We start from the raw sequence: 16,859 nt of genomic DNA, 5'->3' as shown, positions 1-16,859 counted from the left end.
ACAAAAATTTGATCCGTAGATTCTTCTTCAACCCATCCGGCTTTAATTACATAAGATAAATCTGGTTTTGATATCCATCTCTTGTTGAACATAAATATCTCAATTATAAGTATTAAAATCATCAAGCAATAGATCGAACAAGGTCATTAATTTGATTGTGACCACAAAGAGACAAAATTATGAGGAATGGAAAAAATAAAAATAAAAACTTGATAATTACTATATAAGTGTTGGCTATGAAAAAAGAAAAAAGAAAAGATAAAATACAGAATATTATACAAAAGTCTATGACAGTGAATGGAAATAACAAAAAGCTTTTTTCAAACTTTTTGTGGTCAAAACCGTACTTAGTCACCAATCAGTTGTTGTTAATAAATTTGCGGTTTTAAAAAAAAAAAAAAATAGAGATTCGCCGTTTTGTCCAACAAAATATATACTGAACCACTTTTGTAATAGCCATCAGTCTTTTACCCAGCGGTTTTAGAAAACGCGAACAATACTTTTTAAAGATAATACTAAAAATAATATATTTTTTAGACTACTATTTTATGAAAAGAGAAAAGTCAAATACAAAAGAAAAAAACATTACTCTTATCTCCTCTTTCTTCTCTCACTTACATATTATATTTTTTGTTAAACATATATAACATTTGATTTATAAGGTATTCTTCAAATGATTACAATAAAATGAATATATTGGTCAAATAATTTAATAGACTTTTCACCAAAAAAGAAGATAATTTCATGGATTTTAAATTATAACAGTTGATGTAAATAATTCTAAATTCAGTTTCTATGTTAACATATAAATTTGTAACATGTGGTTGCAAATACAAAAAATAAAAATCTTATTAATAATAAAGTAAATAGTATTATTGTAAATAGTAAGATAGTAAGAATTTCTTGCTCTATATAGATCATCACGAAATAGATCATCACGAAATCGAGTTGTGAAATATCATATGTCCTAATTTTATTCTGGTCCTCTTCCAAAGAATAAACATGAATTGTTTAACCAATGTCATGCATTTTTACGGTATGTTATAACATACAATAATATACAAACATACTAATTATTAATAAATTTATAATATGCAATCCGCATCTTTTTTTTTACCATTCATTGAACCACAAATAGTATTTTTACTAATCAAATATCATTCTTTACCGCTTATTTTGTATAAACCGCACTTGTCCCGCAAACCGCATGTACCGCAGTTGATCCGTAGCGCACTCTAAAACCGCTTTCCCCGCACAACCAAATACGCGGTTACCATTCAGACCCATATATCCAAACGGTCATATCCACAACCGAACATTTGAAATCCAAAGCGTTTATCATAGCTAGGGCTTTAAATGCGTTCATTGTTTCTGGTAACAATCTTAAAACCCAAGTTTCTAGCTATTACATGACACTCTAAATAAATTTTGTAAAATAGATTATTCTTCATTGGTACACAAGTCACGGATAAATCTCCTTTTGTAGAACGGGTGCAGTAAAGATTAATACAGGTATGGAAGTGTAAAGAGGAAAAATTAAAGAATAAGAGAAGATGCAAGAATTGCTGAGACCACAAGGAATGGAAATTGGGTAATGCCCTCAGCAACGTCTGACAATGCACAATTCTTTTTGGCTGCCCTCACAGCTATATTTGTTCCTGATGACAGCAAAGGTAGCGAATCTTACCTTTGGAGAAACATTTCAAGTGTTTATGTTCCCTCTTTTTCATCCAAGAAAATGTGGGATCAAATCCATGCTCACTCGCTTGCAGTGTCTTGGTCGACTGTGATTTGGTTCAAGGAATATGTACCACGGTTCTCTTTAGTTTCTTAGAGTTCAATGACAGATAAATTATCTTTTTTCTTTCAATTTTTATAAAATTATAAATCATTGAATGAGATAATTCAGTCTATATATCGATCGAGTATAGTATTTACTATTAAAACACCGTGCTGGGCCTGCTGGCGCAAGGCTAAACTCAAATCACAAAAAGTAAAAAATACTTATATATAAAGTATCATAATCGACTTACAAAACCATGGAGGCAGATCGACTAGCTACCGCTGAAACGTTACATATTCTTTTTGTTTATTTTTTTGGCTCTGGTTAGCGAAACATGACATTCAAAAAGACAAGAAGTCCATTGAACCGAAGTCATTTATTTGTTTATTGGGGCTCACATTTTTCTCCATAGATGTTTAAAAACAAAGTTTGAAAGACGATGAAGTCAATCCATATCGGTTGATTTTTAACTTTTCGTTAATATATTAGATTCCAAAATATCAGATTTCCTATATATATCTAACGTTGGCACGGTTCCGGCTATGATCATATGAATTTTTTATTGAGTAATTAAACTACTATTAGAATATCCTACATTGGGATAGATCTTGAGTAATATATATGTGATGTGGCAATCCTCCTCTCTAGCTAGTTTTTGGGAGTGAGTTAGGCCCATTACTATTATGGTACTATTATGATATCAGAGCCATGATTGGTCTAATAAGCAAATTCTCACAAAAATGGTTTCCCACCTATGTGACCTATATAAGTAGTATGTCTTGTTGTATTTCCGAGATGTTAGGTTTGGATTGTTTCCCGTTGGACTGTTTCCCACCCACATCTCGAGGATGCCTATTAGAATATCTCACATCAATAGATACAATAGATCCTTGAGTAATATATATGTGATATAGCAATCCTCCTCTCTTGAGCTAGCTTTTGGGAGTGAGTTAGACCCATTACTATTAACTACTCATTTGTTATCTAAGATTTATGCTACCTGTGTAATAAAATTCTAGTGATTAACCCTAACGTTGGCACGTTTTGCAACTGTACGATTAATAAAAGCTACGACGACTGATTTCCAATTTTTTTTGATAAATTATTTTGCACAAGAATTTATTGCGAATTACTTGCGAGTCGCTTGCGAGTTGCGACTGTAGGTTGGAATTTAATTATAGTTTAGGTTTCGATTCCACAAATTATAAGAACATACAACTAATATATATATATATATATGGCGTAAAGTTGTTATTATGAGAAATATATGAAGCAATAAGTATAGGATCGATCGAATACCCATTTTATGTTTATGTTACGTACTTATACGTTAACACCTAATGCTTATGTTTCAGGACAATAAAGTATATTTTGCATTTTGCTAGAGAATAATGATAACATTAACCAGATAACTGTTTTAATTATGCAATTTTATTTAAAAGTCACTCATGGACACTATTTTTATACGTAATTAACACGTAAGTACATGCAAACGGAAAAGAAGAAAATAATCGAAACAATTTTAAAGACAACACAAATATAAAAAAAAAGTCAGCTCTATGGTATAGCAAATATATTACGAATTTACGATACAACCTTAACTCCCAAACGTTTTCAAGTTTAACCTCGTCGTCGTCTAAATTGTTTATAAATGCAAATTTTAATTACCAACTAGCTAGCTCACTCAAAATGAATATATCGTTAATTAGCAATGAAACCATTTTTGTTTTGTGGTTTGAAGTTTTTTCTTCTTTCCAAAGTTATACTTAAATTAATAAAACTACAAAACGAATTACGTATGCGTGTGCGTGTGCTTGTAAATCAAATTCAATATTCTCCTTATAGTTCTCTTCTTTTCTCCACATATATTACGTGCACTCAGTAGACGATGCATACAATATGCCATATTTTGAGATGAACAATTAATTAAGATCTCTAAAGAATGTGGAAGTTGAAGATAGCAAGTGGAAACACTGAAGAGCCCTTCTTGTCCAGCACCAACAACTTCCTCGGACGGCAGACATGGGAGTTTGATCCCGACGCCGGCACAGAGGATGAAAGAGCAGCCGTTGAAGAAGCTCGCCGGAAATATTTTGATGATCGTTTCCGGGTTAGAGCAAGCAGCGATCTCATATGGCGTCTTCAGGTAATTTTTTATTTTTATTTTATTTTATTTTTATGAACTGCATCTACATTAAACCACTGAAATTAAAGTGTTGTGATAAATATATTTACACAAGATTTAATTAAAAAATGGCGTAAATCTGTGAGAAAATATCGTAGTTTTTATTTCTTTATAAGCATATCACAAATTCACAACTACATACAATTATGTTCACATACTTGATGTTGTTGTAATAAACATGGAAGTGGATAAAGAACGTGATTATGGGTTAGGTCCATATTTTTAGTTTTTTGCTAACCCTAAATAGCAAAAACATCAAGTTTTTATTTTGTTTCATTTTAAATCAAGACAAATTCTCAAAACTTTAAGAATTTTGATTCGAAAGATTATAGTACTATTGTAAAAGATATGCACACAGATTGTAAAATTATTATCAATATAAGGGCCTTAAAGTAAATAAATAGACTCGCCGGGAAAAAGTCGCGAGAACAGGTCAAAAGTCAAAGTCAAAGGTTCGATTACAGTCCTTAACCTGCGACCGACGGTGACCTTACCGGGAGTTACCACCAGCCTCAGCCCAGCCGAGAAAAAAACCCTCTCGATTCATCGTGGTTTGATTCTTCGACTGGGGTGAAACTGGAAAGTAGAAACCCTTGTATTTCAAACGGCGGTGGTTTTAAGGCATATATCGGAATCTATGGAGCATAAGAGTGGTTGCCAGTAATCGAGATGGCCATTTTGTGCTGATTATATTGGAATTTTTTGGTTTCATGATATGATTCAAACCATCTTTAGTTGGTGTTGTTTGGTAAATTTTGGTCCTATGATTGCAGTTTTTGAAGGAGAAGAGTTTCGAGCAAGCCATACCTCCAGTGAAGAAGGTTGAAGATGCCAATAAGATCACAAGCGAAATAGCTACAAATGCGTTAAGGAGAGGTGTCAATTTCTTATCGGCCTTGCAGGCAAGTGATGGACACTGGCCTGCTGAAAATGCTGGTCCTTTGTTCTTCCTTCCTCCATTGGTATGTCTCTCTCTCTCTCTCTCTCTCTCTCTCTCTCTCTCTCTCAATTTCTTTTCAGTGTAGTATATAACAAATAGTCTTTAGGATTGGTGCTACGAGTAACAAAATTAGTGTTTTAGGTTTGAAAAGAGTCATTTTTTTGGGGTAAAAAACGAGACTTTATCCAGGTTAGGCTATGGAGAGAGGTATGATGTTTCTTATGTTTGTAAGATACAGGTATTTTGCCTATTCGTCACTGGACATCTCCATGAGATACTCACTACAGAGCATCGTCGAGAGATCCTCCGATATATCTACTGTCACCAGGTTCCTTATATACGTTATTAACTCTTATGTTACTTTATAAACTCTTTCCAATCACCTTTATTTACCCTTTGACATTTGTTTTTTTTTTTCTTTTTCTTTTTTGGCAGAACGAAGATGGTGGCTGGGGATTACACATAGAAGGCCACAGCACGATGTTCTGCACCACACTTAACTACATATGTATGCGCATTCTTGGAGAAGGTCCTAATGGAGGACCAGGAAACGCGTGCACACGTGCCAGGAAATGGATTCTTGGCCACGGTGGTGCAACTTACATACCCTCTTGGGGTAAAACTTGGCTTTCGGTACATATCCCCCGATGTGTTTTTAGTCTGTTTAAGTAAAAAGATAGATGCAGAAGTTTGTTTTAATTTTCGTTGAATGTTTGTAGATTCTTGGTGTCTTTGATTGGTCAGGAAGCAACCCCATGCCTCCAGAGTTTTGGATCCTACCTTCATGTCTTCCTATACATCCATGTTTGTTTCGTAACATCTCAAACATCTTGAGCTTTACTTCAGTAAATTATGTGGTGGCTAGGGTGTCATAATCAATCAATACTTGAGCTCTTGAAATTGCGTCATCACTTCTGAACTTTTTTGTCTGACACTGTTTAATGACAATATGCAGCAAAAATGTGGTGTTACTGCCGGTTGGTTTACATGCCAATGTCTTATCTTTACGGGAAGAGATTTGTTGGTCCAATAAGTCCTCTTATTCTGCAACTACGCGAAGAAATTTACTTGCAGCCTTATGCGAAAATAAACTGGAATAGAGCACGCCATCTATGTGCAAAGGTAAGATCCATCATTGTTCCTTGTTTATATAGATTTTTCAGGAAGAGAATTTCACATAAAACCTTCCACTTTGTACGTTAGGAAGATGCATACTGTCCTCATCCACAAATTCAAGATGTTATATGGGACTGCCTTTACATCTTCACTGAGCCGTTCCTTACATGTTGGCCATTTAACAAGCTTCTAAGGGAAAAATCTCTTGGGGTGGCAATGAAACACATACATTATGAAGACGAAAATAGCCGTTATATTACTATTGGATGTGTTGAAAAGGTAAAACAAATACAGTCCCTGTGTAGCAATACTGAAGTACTCAGAATGTATCTTCGAATTAACTAAGAACTTCAGATTTCTTTTTTGAAGGCATTGTGCATGCTTGCGTGTTGGGTTGAAGACCCTAACGGAATTCATTTCAAGAAGCATCTTTTAAGGATTTCTGATTACTTGTGGATTGCAGAAGACGGGATGAAAATGCAGGTGTCAATGAAATTTCGGAATCTTGTTGTTATGTCACTTAATGGAAAACTAGGGATCGACCCGCACATAGAAAAATTATGAGTCACGTATTTTGCAGAGCTTTGGAAGTCAATTATGGGATTCGGGGTTTGCCCTCCAAGCGTTAGTTGCAAGTAATCTCGCGGACGAAATCCCAGATGTACTGAGGAGAGGATATGACTTTTTAAAAATTTCTCAGGTTCGATATCCTCTACAGTATGATTTTTGTGACTTTGAATTATCAGAACAAGTGAAGTTGTCTTACAGAGCTGAGAATTCTTAAGGTTAGAGAGAACCCTTCGGGTGAATATACGAACATGTATCGTCACATCTCCAAAGGGTCGTGGACTTTCTCTGATCGAGATCATGGATGGCAAGCTTCCGACTGCACAGCCGAAGGGCTTAAGGTGATTAGTCAGAATTCGATTATGATAACAAGTTGGTCAGCTTTCCACCTAATCTGCACACTTATCTTGGTTTGCTGTAGTGTTGCCTGTTGCTTTCGATGATGCCACCTGACATAGTTGGCCCGAAAATGGATCCTGAACAGTTATATGAGTCTGTTGCTATCTTACTGTCTTTACAGGTGAGATTTATACCATATATAGAATACACTAACTCAAATTTTTATGATAAGAAACTTTTCTGTTTCTGTGCTCTGGCTGCAGAGTAAAAATGGAGGTGTAACTGCTTGGGAGCCTGCCCGTGGACAAGAATGGTTGGAAGTAAGTACGAGATCACATCAAGATTTTGTATCACAATGTTTATGAATCCCAGGAAAGTAATTCTCAGGAACATCTTTTCACTTTTTTTCTCGTGTTTCAGTTGCTAAATCCTACTGAAGTATTTGCTGACGTTGTGATTGAGCACGAGTACAATGAGTGTACTTCGTCAGCAATCCAAGCTTTGATTCTGTTCAAGCAACTATATCCGTATCACAGGACAGAAGAGATCAACACTTTTATCAAGAAAGCCGTGCAATACATAGAGAGCATACAAATGCTTGATGGCTCATGGTATTCTATAAATTAGCTTTTGGACCCAGTGAAATTGTTCACAAAGATTTTGGTTTTACCAACAAATCTTGGATTGATAGGTACGGAAGCTGGGGAGTATGCTTCACATACAGTACATGGTTTGGTCTCGGAGGTCTTGCAGCTGCTGGAAAGACGTACAACAACTGTTTGGCTATGCGTAAAGGCGTTCATTTCCTTCTCACAACTCAAAAAGATAATGGAGGTTGGGGTGAAAGCTACTTGTCATGTCCTAAAAAGGTATAATCACTTGATAATCATTGCAATGTAAGCGTCTTTTCCCAGTTAATTGGTTCAAGAAAACATATACTTGGTTTGGTGTGCAGAGATACATTCCAAGTGAAGAGGAGAGATCAAACTTGGTGCAAACCTCTTGGGCAATGATGGGTCTACTTCATGCTGGACAGGTTCAGATTATGATATGCTGAGAACTTTTACTTCCTCGCCATAGGTAAGTTCTTTAGTCATCCATATGAAATCCATTAATTGTTTCTTCTAATCTCACACTACAGGCTGAGAGAGATCCGACTCCTCTTCATCGTGCTGCGAAGCTCTTAATCAACTCCCAACTGGAGAACGGCGATTTTCCTCAGCAGGTACTTTTGAGAACATGAAACAAAGCTAACACAAAAGGCTGCTCATTTAAAAACATTAGACATGTCCTCATAAGGTTTATGGAGAAGCTGATGAGCTATAACCCCACAGATTCAAAAATTTTAACTGGTCCCTTTGCAGCTTTGCTGTCTAAGAATTACATTGCTAATTTGAAAGACGCGTTTTCTTGAATTGATGCTAACTAAATGCATAAATTTTGAGAAGTCCAAATTGTATTATTTTACAGGAGATAACTGGAGCTTTCATGAAGAACTGCTTGTTACACTACGCAGCATACAGAAACATATTCCCCGTTTGGGCACTCGCAGAGTATAGGAGACGAGTCCCATTGGCATATGAAAAATCTTCAACAGAGAGAAGAAGTTAGATCCATCATAACTTCACTGACTATGGTTTAGGATCATATAAGTCATGACCTCTGTTTTGCAATAAGTTATTATTTATATGGTGGTTGAGTAATCTACTGAATAAGCAAACTATTGATCCACACTTATATGTATTATATTTATGTATTGTATCATGACTATGTATGTTCTCAAGTTATCTAAATGTATTATAATTATATGTATGTAGTTATGTACGTATCCAAGATTAACCAAAATCTTTTCCACCAACAAGTAATCTCTTTTGTGTCTCTTAAATTCTCTATCATCCCAGAAGTAACCTGTTCTTGTCGGTCTTTTATCATCACAGCTTTACCCAAATTCCACCTACTTTATCTTAAACTAAAGTTACTTCCACTTATAAATATATGTATATGTTTTAAGAAACCATGTACGTAGCTCTCACAGTTTTTGTAATGTGGAGGTTGAAGATAGGAGAAGGAAACGGAGATGATCCTTACTTATTCACTACAAACAACTTCGTCGGACGGCAAACATGGGAGTTTGATCCTGACGGAGGCTCACCGGAAGAACGAAACGCCGTCGTTGAGGCTCGCCGGAGTTTCTACGAGAATCGTTTTCATGTTAAAGCAAGCAGTGATCTCTTGTGGCGCATGCAGGTTTTGTAAAATTATTTACTTCTTGGAACATTCTGTTATTTTTGGGTAATTACAAAGAAGCCCCACAAGAAAAGCTTATTTACGAAATATATCTGTTATTTATTAAAAGTAACAAATTTTGGACAACAGTTTCTGAAAGAGAAAAAGTTCGAGCAAGTGATACCTCCGGTGAAAGTTGAAGGCTCCGAGAAGATAACCTTGGAAACGGCGACGAATGCATTACGGAGAGGTGTTCGTTTCTTCTCGGCGTTGCAGCCCAGCGACGGTCACTGTCCGGCCGAAAACGCCGGCCCTTTGTTTTTTCTTCCGCCGTTGGTAAGTGTTTGTTCTTCGCCGTTTCAATTGGTAGGATCAGAGATTAGAGATTTCATCTTGCAGTAGGAAAAAATCGATAATTTCAATGGGTCGACGAGTGAATTGAATTTGGGATCGGAGTGTTTTGGTTTTCGTGTAAGAAACTGAAAGTCTGAAGCTTTGGTTCTCCGGTACACACTGTGTAGGTGTTTTGTCTATATATTACGGGACATCTTGATGAAGTATTCACTTCAGAACATAGAAGAGAGATTCTACGATACATCTACTGTCACCAGGTACAGTTTTACCTGTAGTCTCGCACCACGAGATGTATCTTGTTCAATGTGCTCATGATGTTGGATTAATTGTCCATAGAAGGAAGATGGTGGGTGGGGATTACACATTGAAGGACATAGCACAATGTTCTGTACTGCGCTGAATTACATATGTATGCGTTTACTTGGAGAAAGTCCTGATGGAGATCACGAAAATGCATGTAGACGAGCCCGGGAGTGGATTCTTTTCCATTGTGGTGTCACCTACATACCTTCTTGGGGTAAAACTTGGCTTTCGGTAAGTATTTCAGATCATCTGGTAATCTAGTTCTGACTAATAAGGTTGTATTATAATCTGTCTTTTTTTTGTTGTTGTCTGCAGATACTTGGTGTATTTGACTGGTCTGGAAGCACCCCAATGCCTCCTGAGTTTTGGATCTTACCTTCCTTCTTTCCCGTGAATCCAGGTTTGTTACTTGACATCTTGACATACGATTCGTGTCCAACAGAATCTTCTTGTCTTTGAGCCAAAACCTGACTTGGGAAACTGTGATTCCCTTTTGTTCTCTCAACAAGTATTTTGATCAGTGAGATGTATAAAATGACGGAGTAGTTCTTGCAGGAAAAATGTGGTGCTACTGCCGGATGGTTTATTTGCCAATGTCGTATCTCTATGGGAAGCGGTTTGTTGGACCAATAACGCCTCTGATTCTACAACTCCGCAAAGAACTGTACTTACAGCCATATTAAGAAATCAATTGGAAGAGAGTCTGCCATCTTAGTGCAAAGGTAAGAAGAATGTTAGGATGTATCATCGTTTTATAAAAGATTTTAGTTCCCTGAAAAGAACACCGAGACATTTCCCTTACTTGACCTTAGGAAGATACATACTATCCCCGTCCGCTGGTTCAAGAGTTGATATGGGACAGTCTTTCTATCTTCGTGGAGCCTTTCCTTGCACGTTGGCCATTCAACAAGCTTCTTAGGCAAAAATCTCTTCAGGTGGCAATGAAACACATACACTATGAAGATGAAAATAGCCGTTATATCACCATTGGGTGTGTTGAAAAGGTAAGAACACCATACCTTTAGACAGGAAGCATAGAGAAGCTGGAGTTAACTACTGTCTCTTTCTACAGGTACTATGCATGTTAGCTTGTTGGGTTGAAGATCCGGATGGGGATTATTTCAAGAAGCATCTCGCTAGAATCTCCGATTACTTGTGGGTGGCCGAAGATGGGATGAAAATGCAGGTATGACCTTGGAGATAACAAATCCAATTTTGTTATGCTGACTAACTTTGAGTTGGTAAGAAATCGAAAAGTTCTTGATCGGCACAGATTCATGCAGAGCTTTGGAAGTCAACTATGGGATACAGGGTTCGCGATGCAAGCTTTACTTGCAAGTAATCTCTTTAGTGAAATCTCTGATGTACTCAGGAGAGGGCATGAGTTCATAAAGAATTCACAGGTTCGACATCCCCTGCAGCATATACTATAGCACTACTTAGTGTTTCTTTTGAAGAATAGAACATTGGCTTACAAATTTAAAAACAATTGAAGGTTAGAGAGAACCCTTCAGGTGATTTCAAAAGCATGTATCGTCATATATCTAAAGGAGCCTGGACCTTTTCCGACCGAGATCACGGGTGGCAAGTTTCAGACTGCACAGCGGATGGCTTAAAGGTAATTCAGTCGGTGTAAACCGAACACATTGACATGTTCTTTACTGATCATCCCAAGTAGTATATGCATCCTTACTATTTTTGGTCTAGTAGTGCTGCCTACTGTTTTCGATGTTGGCACCGGATATTGTTGGCCCAAAACAAGACCCAGAGAGACTATATGATGCTGTTAATATCCTGCTCACTTTACAGGTGAGCATTATCAGTCATAAAATTAATATCTTCTATAATAAATACCCGTGTGCAGGTCGTGACAGTTTCACTTGTTTCAGAGCAAAAACGGAGGTGTATCTGCCTGGGAGCCTGCTGGTGCTCCCAAATGGTTGGAAGTAAGAACCAAAAACGATAAAATGATTTCAGACAACCAACACATACATTTTGATCACGGTCACAAAATCTTCTCTATACTTTTGTCTCAGTTGTTCAATCCCACAGAATTATTCTCGGACGTTGTGATTGAGCATGAATACTGCGAATGCACGTCATCTGCAATCCAAGCATTGAGTCTATTCAAGCAACTCTTCCCAGATCACAGGAAAACGGAGATCACCACTTTCATCAGCAAAGCTGTGCATTACCTAGAAAACATGCAAACGCCTGATGGTTCATGGTACACTAACAATTGCAACGATTCAGAATTTTGTTCACAGAAATCTAAACAAACCAAGTTAATAACAGTTGTTCTTTGAATTGACAGGTACGGGAACTGGGGTATTTGCTTCACGTACGGTACATGGTTTGCTCTTGCAGGCTTAGCAGCTGCTGGTAAAACTTACAATGACTGTGTGGCTATGCGCAAAGGCGTTCATTTTCTTCTTGCAACTCAGAAGGACAACGGAGGCTGGGGAGAAAGCTACCTCTCATGTTCCACAAAGGTATACGCTTCAATGAAATCAATTTAATGTAGGATCATTCAGTCACTCTAAATTTCATGATCTATACAGAGATACATAGAACAAGAAGGGGAGATATCAAACGTGGTGCAAACTGCTTGGGCTTTGATGGGTCTCATTCACGCAGGACAGGTTGTTAAACATTCAATAGTTATCGGGGAAATTACTTATTAGTGACTCAGCTGTATATATAACCATTGTTTTACACAACAGGCGGAGAGAGATCCGGTTCCTCTTCACCGTGCTACAAAACTTATCATCAATTCACAACTGGAGAGTGGAGATTTTCCTCAACAGGTACATTTCTCTAAGACCAAAATGGTTCAAAAACCGACTTTGTGGTCTCATCAGATCTTAGACGGCTGGGGTCACTAAATTCTGTGATTTGTTTGCTGATAGAATTTACAAAAAATGCTAATTGAAGTCTTTTTGATAACTTTTCCAGCAAGCAACCGGAGTATTTTTGAAGAACTGCACGTTACACTACGCTGCATATAGAAACATTCATCCGTTGTGGGCACTTGCAGAATATCGCGCACGAGTTTCTTTGCCATGACGACACTTTTCATAAATTTTCTTTATATCAGGGAACATGTGAATCTATTATTAGTCTATTACAAGATTTATACGATTATGCAATATGCCAATGGTTGAACATACGTCAGTTTAATTTCTGTTGTAGTCACGAGTATCATCATTTACATTTCAGAAGTACTTCTAAAAAGTTTTTGCCTTTGTCTACCGTCTATTGGAAGGCAAGTTTCAAATGGTGATTAAAAGGCAAAGTTTAAAATGGTGATCGTTTAAATTTAGACCATTGTCACACTTTTTCCAATATTCAACTATGTTGAACAAAAGAGTCCAAACCACACAAATGTGTTATTTTTTTTGTGTGTTATAGAATCTGAAATTAGATTATCAGCCAAAAATAAAAACCCATAAATAACAACCATCAGAAAAAGAGGAAATTCTCTAACCCATTAAGCTTACAATCTACTTCATTTGTTTTCACCATAAAGAATCTTTGATCAATCAAACTCTTTCCCTTTTTTTTGTGAAATCAAATTGAAGTATCCTATTCTTTGTATCATAAAGAAAGACTCAAGAGGGAAGAGACCTTTTTCCTTCCTTTTGTTTTGGAATCATAGGATAGAAGAAAAAGAATGTGGCTACCAAAAGCAAACGGGACAAAGAAAGAAACAGGAAGTGGTTCGGTGGCAGTTGCAATAGACAAAGACAAAGGAAGCCAACATGCTCTTAAATGGACAATCGACAATCTTGCTTCTCGTGGCCAAACCATATCCCTTATCCATGTCCTCTCCAAATCCCATTCCTCTTCAGGTTTTCATATAAATTTTCAGCTTCAAAAAGTTACTTCTCCTCGGTAAAGCTTGTAACTTTTTTTGTTGTTGTTGTTGCAGATCTTGAAGACGGAACGCCACAGCAGAGACAGCAATTGGAGAAGATAGCTAAAGATCTATTCGTATCCTTCCACTGCTATTGCTCCCGTAAAGAGGTATGTTTTTATTATATTCACAATCACAAAACCCTTTTGTTAAACAAAGGTCCTCACTTTGAACAATTTTGATTCTGTTTGAGCAGATAAATTGTCAAGACATTTTGCTGGAAGACGCAGACAAAGTCAAAGCCATTACCGAATATGTTTCATCTTCAGCAATCGAGAACTTAGTCGTTGGAGCCGCATCACGTAATGGCTTCATGAGGTTATTACTTTTATCTTCTTCTTTTCAGATTCTGTTACAAAAGTCTCTGTTATTTCCACGACGGATTCTGTAAATTTGTGATTTGACTCTGAGCAGAAGATTCAAGACGGATTTGCCAACAACTGTGTCAAAATCAGCTCCAGATTTCTGCAGTGTTTATGTAATTTCAAAAGGCAAAATTGCTTCAGTACGACATGCATCTCGTCCTGCTCCTTACCATAATTCCATGCAGCAATGTGAGATTGACAACCATTACCCTCATACTCCTGACAAAGCACCAAAGCACCATGACCATTCCAATTCTGCAGGTTTATAATATAAAAACTTTAAAACTTCTCTTTCAAAAAAAGAAAGACAAAAGTTCTGAGTGATCCAATTTTGTGTCTTTCCATTGGTTTTGCAAACAGGTAATACGCCTTCTAGACCGCGCAGATCAGTTGAATCAGATGCAACAAGGTATAGGAACTTTATTGGTGTTTTTAACTTTAAAAATGTCTTACATGAAGACTTAAGATTCAACATATTTCTGTTTTTTTTTTTTTTTTTTTTTTGGTAGATCGCCGTTTGTGAGAAGGAAGCCATATGGGGACTTATATGATTCAGATAGCGACCTTTCGTTCATCAGTCCCTCTTCTCATCGTGAATCTGACATTTCATTCATCAGCTCTGGGAGACCGAGCGTTGAGCGCTCTTCCTTCAGCCTTGATTTTCCTGAATCTGCAAGGACTTCGAGAATGTCAACGAGCTCAGAGCAAAGCATTGGTTCACATCGCTTGGGACTTCAGTTCAGTGATCCTGGTTTCCCTAACGAATCCTCTACATTCTCTGAAGAGAGCGGTAGAACATCCTCATATTCATCTCAGAGCTTGGTTAGTACTAACTCAAGATCCTTCTCTACTTTTTCTTCTTATAAAGGTTGATTTCATCTTAGATGGGATTGTGTTGTTGCAGGATGATGTTGAAGCTGAAATGAAGAGGCTGCGTTTAGAGCTTAAACAAACCATGGATATGTATAGCACAGCTTGCAAAGAAGCTTTAAGCGCTAGACAACAGGTAGTAAGAAGCCAACGTCTAAGTCAATGTAAAGGAAATGAGATTAGTACATTTGAATAAAATGTCGTTTGCTCAACTTTTAGGCAACGGAGCTGCAAAAGCTGAGAACCGAAGAGGAGAGACGGTTGGAAGAAGCAAAGAGTTCAGAGGAAGCAGCAATGTCAATAGTGGAAAAGGAGAGAGCTAAAGCAAAAGCAGCCTTGGAAGCTGCTGAAGCTGCAAAGAGATTAGCAGAAGTGGAAGCTAAAAGAAGATTGACTGCAGAGATGAAGACACTGAAGGAATCAGATTCATTCTCTCGCGGATTTGTGCGGTATAGGAAATACACGGTTGAAGAAATCGAAGAAGCTACTTCAAATTTTGCAGAGTCTCAAAAGGTTGGAGAAGGAGGCTATGGCCCTGTCTTTAGAGGCTATCTTGATCACACAAGTGTTGCTGTTAAAGTTCTACGCCCTGATGCAGCTCAAGGAAGATCACAGTTTCAGAAAGAAGTAACAAAACAATATTTCTACCTTTGTTTTTGATTTTATACAAGAAAGTTTTCATCTTTGAGAGACATATGTTTATGTTTTTTTCTCAGGTTGAAGTGTTAAGCTGCATACGGCATCCAAACATGGTGCTTCTTCTTGGAGCTTGTCCAGAATTTGGGATTCTTGTTTATGAGTACATGGCCAAAGGAAGTTTAGAAGACCGGCTTTTCAGGAGAGGAAACACACCGCCGATTACCTGGCAGCTACGTTTCAGAATCGCTGCTGAGATAGCCACAGGACTTCTCTTTCTCCACCAGACCAAACCTGAACCAATTGTCCACAGAGACCTTAAACCAGGAAACGTTCTCCTCGATTACAACTACGTGAGCAAGATCAGCGATGTCGGGCTAGCAAGATTAGTCCCTGCAGTAGCGGAAAACGTAACACAGTACAGAGTCACTTCAGCTGCAGGAACATTCTGTTACATTGATCCTGAGTACCAACAAACCGGAATGTTGGGTGTGAAGTCAGATGTTTATTCGCTGGGGATCATGCTTTTGCAGATCTTGACTGCGAAACAGCCAATGGGTTTGGCTTACTACGTTGAGCAAGCAATCGAAGAAGGGACTCTGAAAGATATGCTTGATCCACAAGTACCTGATTGGCCTGTGGAAGAAGCTCTGTCTTTAGCGAAGCTTTCTCTTCAATGCGCGGAATTAAGAAGAAAAGATAGACCGGATCTCGGGAAAGAGATACTGCCTGAGCTCAACCGGTTAAGAGAGATTGGTGAAGAGAGTTTAGAGAGTGTGTTTTATGCAGGAAAGTCTCCACACACTAGCCAAGGCTCTATTTCAGCATCTGTGAGTACTTCTTCCTCTTGTCTTAAAATATCTTGTAAAGGTTTGATCTTTTTCTTTCTTGTGTCTAACGGTTTTTTTTGTTTTTTGTTTTTTCTTCCGCAGAGTGATCCTTGTACACCGAATCCGGAATCTCCAGCTGCAGAATCTCAATCCTAGTTTTTGAGATGGCTAAACAAAATTGGGTAACTAAATAGAATCAGATGAATGATGTTTCAAGTGAAGCTGAAGATAAAGGAACTAGTGTATGATACTATACCCAGCCTTAGGAGGAATATGGTATTCTGTTAAATAATCAGTTATGTAAACGGTCTATTATATGTAGGCCCATCACGGTATTTATTAAAGCATCGATCATGTAAAAAAAGGCCCAATGGCTCAGACCGGTTTTACTTAACCGGGCTTGTTTTAATTGAATTGTTTTTGAGAAAC

The 16,859-nt window shown here is 37.4% G+C and overlaps 2 protein-coding genes and 1 pseudogene across 19 annotated transcripts; all 3 read left to right on the top strand.

The window, feature by feature from the left end:
• The first annotated feature begins 3,508 nt into the window (after positions 1 to 3,508).
• LOC104752321 (camelliol C synthase-like) lies at positions 3,509 to 8,742 on the top strand. 17 transcript variants are annotated; one of them, XR_015583440.1, is made up of 17 exons: positions 3,509 to 3,929; positions 4,742 to 4,930; positions 5,147 to 5,236; positions 5,344 to 5,541; positions 5,628 to 5,712; positions 5,864 to 6,030; positions 6,112 to 6,303; positions 6,379 to 6,507; positions 6,605 to 6,724; positions 6,815 to 6,932; positions 7,013 to 7,111; positions 7,194 to 7,250; positions 7,351 to 7,541; positions 7,622 to 7,799; positions 7,886 to 7,966; positions 8,072 to 8,155; positions 8,401 to 8,742. XR_015583440.1 is itself a non-coding variant. In XM_087489822.1 (17 exons), the coding sequence occupies exons 1-17, from the start codon at positions 3,726 to 3,728 to the stop codon at positions 8,539 to 8,541; spliced, it is 2,328 nt and encodes a 775-aa protein (XP_087345948.1). In that variant the 5' UTR covers positions 3,509 to 3,725; the 3' UTR covers positions 8,542 to 8,742. The 17 variants fall into 17 exon arrangements, 12 of the variants coding, with proteins under 12 accessions (XP_087345948.1, XP_010472731.2, XP_087345957.1 ...); XR_015583441.1 differs by having other exon boundaries at positions 7,886 to 8,010; XR_015583438.1 differs by having other exon boundaries at positions 6,810 to 6,932; positions 7,886 to 8,010.
• A 227-nt stretch (positions 8,743 to 8,969) lies between these two features.
• Positions 8,970 to 12,894, top strand: LOC104752320 (beta-amyrin synthase-like; annotated as a pseudogene). Its single transcript, XR_015585048.1, has 17 exons — positions 8,970 to 9,177; positions 9,307 to 9,492; positions 9,678 to 9,767; positions 9,847 to 10,044; positions 10,129 to 10,213; positions 10,369 to 10,535; positions 10,626 to 10,817; positions 10,886 to 10,999; positions 11,097 to 11,216; positions 11,309 to 11,431; positions 11,524 to 11,622; positions 11,703 to 11,759; positions 11,850 to 12,040; positions 12,128 to 12,305; positions 12,375 to 12,455; positions 12,537 to 12,620; positions 12,769 to 12,894. The product of XR_015585048.1 is annotated as a beta-amyrin synthase-like (transcript).
• A 390-nt stretch (positions 12,895 to 13,284) lies between these two features.
• LOC104752319 (U-box domain-containing protein 52-like) lies at positions 13,285 to 16,858 on the top strand. The gene is made up of 10 exons (XM_010474428.3): positions 13,285 to 13,664; positions 13,745 to 13,839; positions 13,926 to 14,047; positions 14,144 to 14,355; positions 14,455 to 14,503; positions 14,604 to 14,916; positions 14,999 to 15,100; positions 15,184 to 15,591; positions 15,681 to 16,430; positions 16,533 to 16,858. Exons 1-10 carry the CDS (start codon positions 13,487 to 13,489, stop codon positions 16,584 to 16,586), a joined length of 2,283 nt encoding a protein of 760 aa, XP_010472730.2. The 5' UTR covers positions 13,285 to 13,486; the 3' UTR covers positions 16,587 to 16,858.
• Position 16,859: the final 1 nt, after the last annotated feature.

This window comes from Camelina sativa, chromosome 16 (assembly GCF_030686135.1).
Source record: "Camelina sativa cultivar CO46 ecotype springtype chromosome 16, ASM3068613v1".
Taxonomy (NCBI): domain Eukaryota; kingdom Viridiplantae; phylum Streptophyta; class Magnoliopsida; order Brassicales; family Brassicaceae; genus Camelina; species Camelina sativa.
This window is presented reverse-complemented; position numbering and strand designations above follow the sequence as displayed.

Bases quoted from the DNA above. Each gene is read 5' to 3' on its own strand.
- LOC104752321 (XM_087489822.1), top strand. From the start codon at position 3,726: ATGTGGAAGTTGAAGATAGCAAGTGGAAACACTGAAGAGCCCTTCTTG. The intron at 3,930-4,741 runs GTAATTTTTTAT...CTATGATTGCAG, and splicing joins ATCTCATATGGCGTCTTCAG to TTTTTGAAGGAGAAGAGTTT. The intron at 6,304-6,378 runs GTAAAACAAATA...TAAGAACTTCAG, and splicing joins CTATTGGATGTGTTGAAAAG to ATTTCTTTTTTGAAGGCATT.
- LOC104752319 (XM_010474428.3), top strand. From the start codon at position 13,487: ATGTGGCTACCAAAAGCAAACGGGACAAAGAAAGAAACAGGAAGTGGT. The intron at 14,048-14,143 runs GTTATTACTTTT...GACTCTGAGCAG, and splicing joins TCACGTAATGGCTTCATGAG to AAGATTCAAGACGGATTTGC. The intron at 14,356-14,454 runs GTTTATAATATA...TTTTGCAAACAG, and splicing joins TGACCATTCCAATTCTGCAG to GTAATACGCCTTCTAGACCG.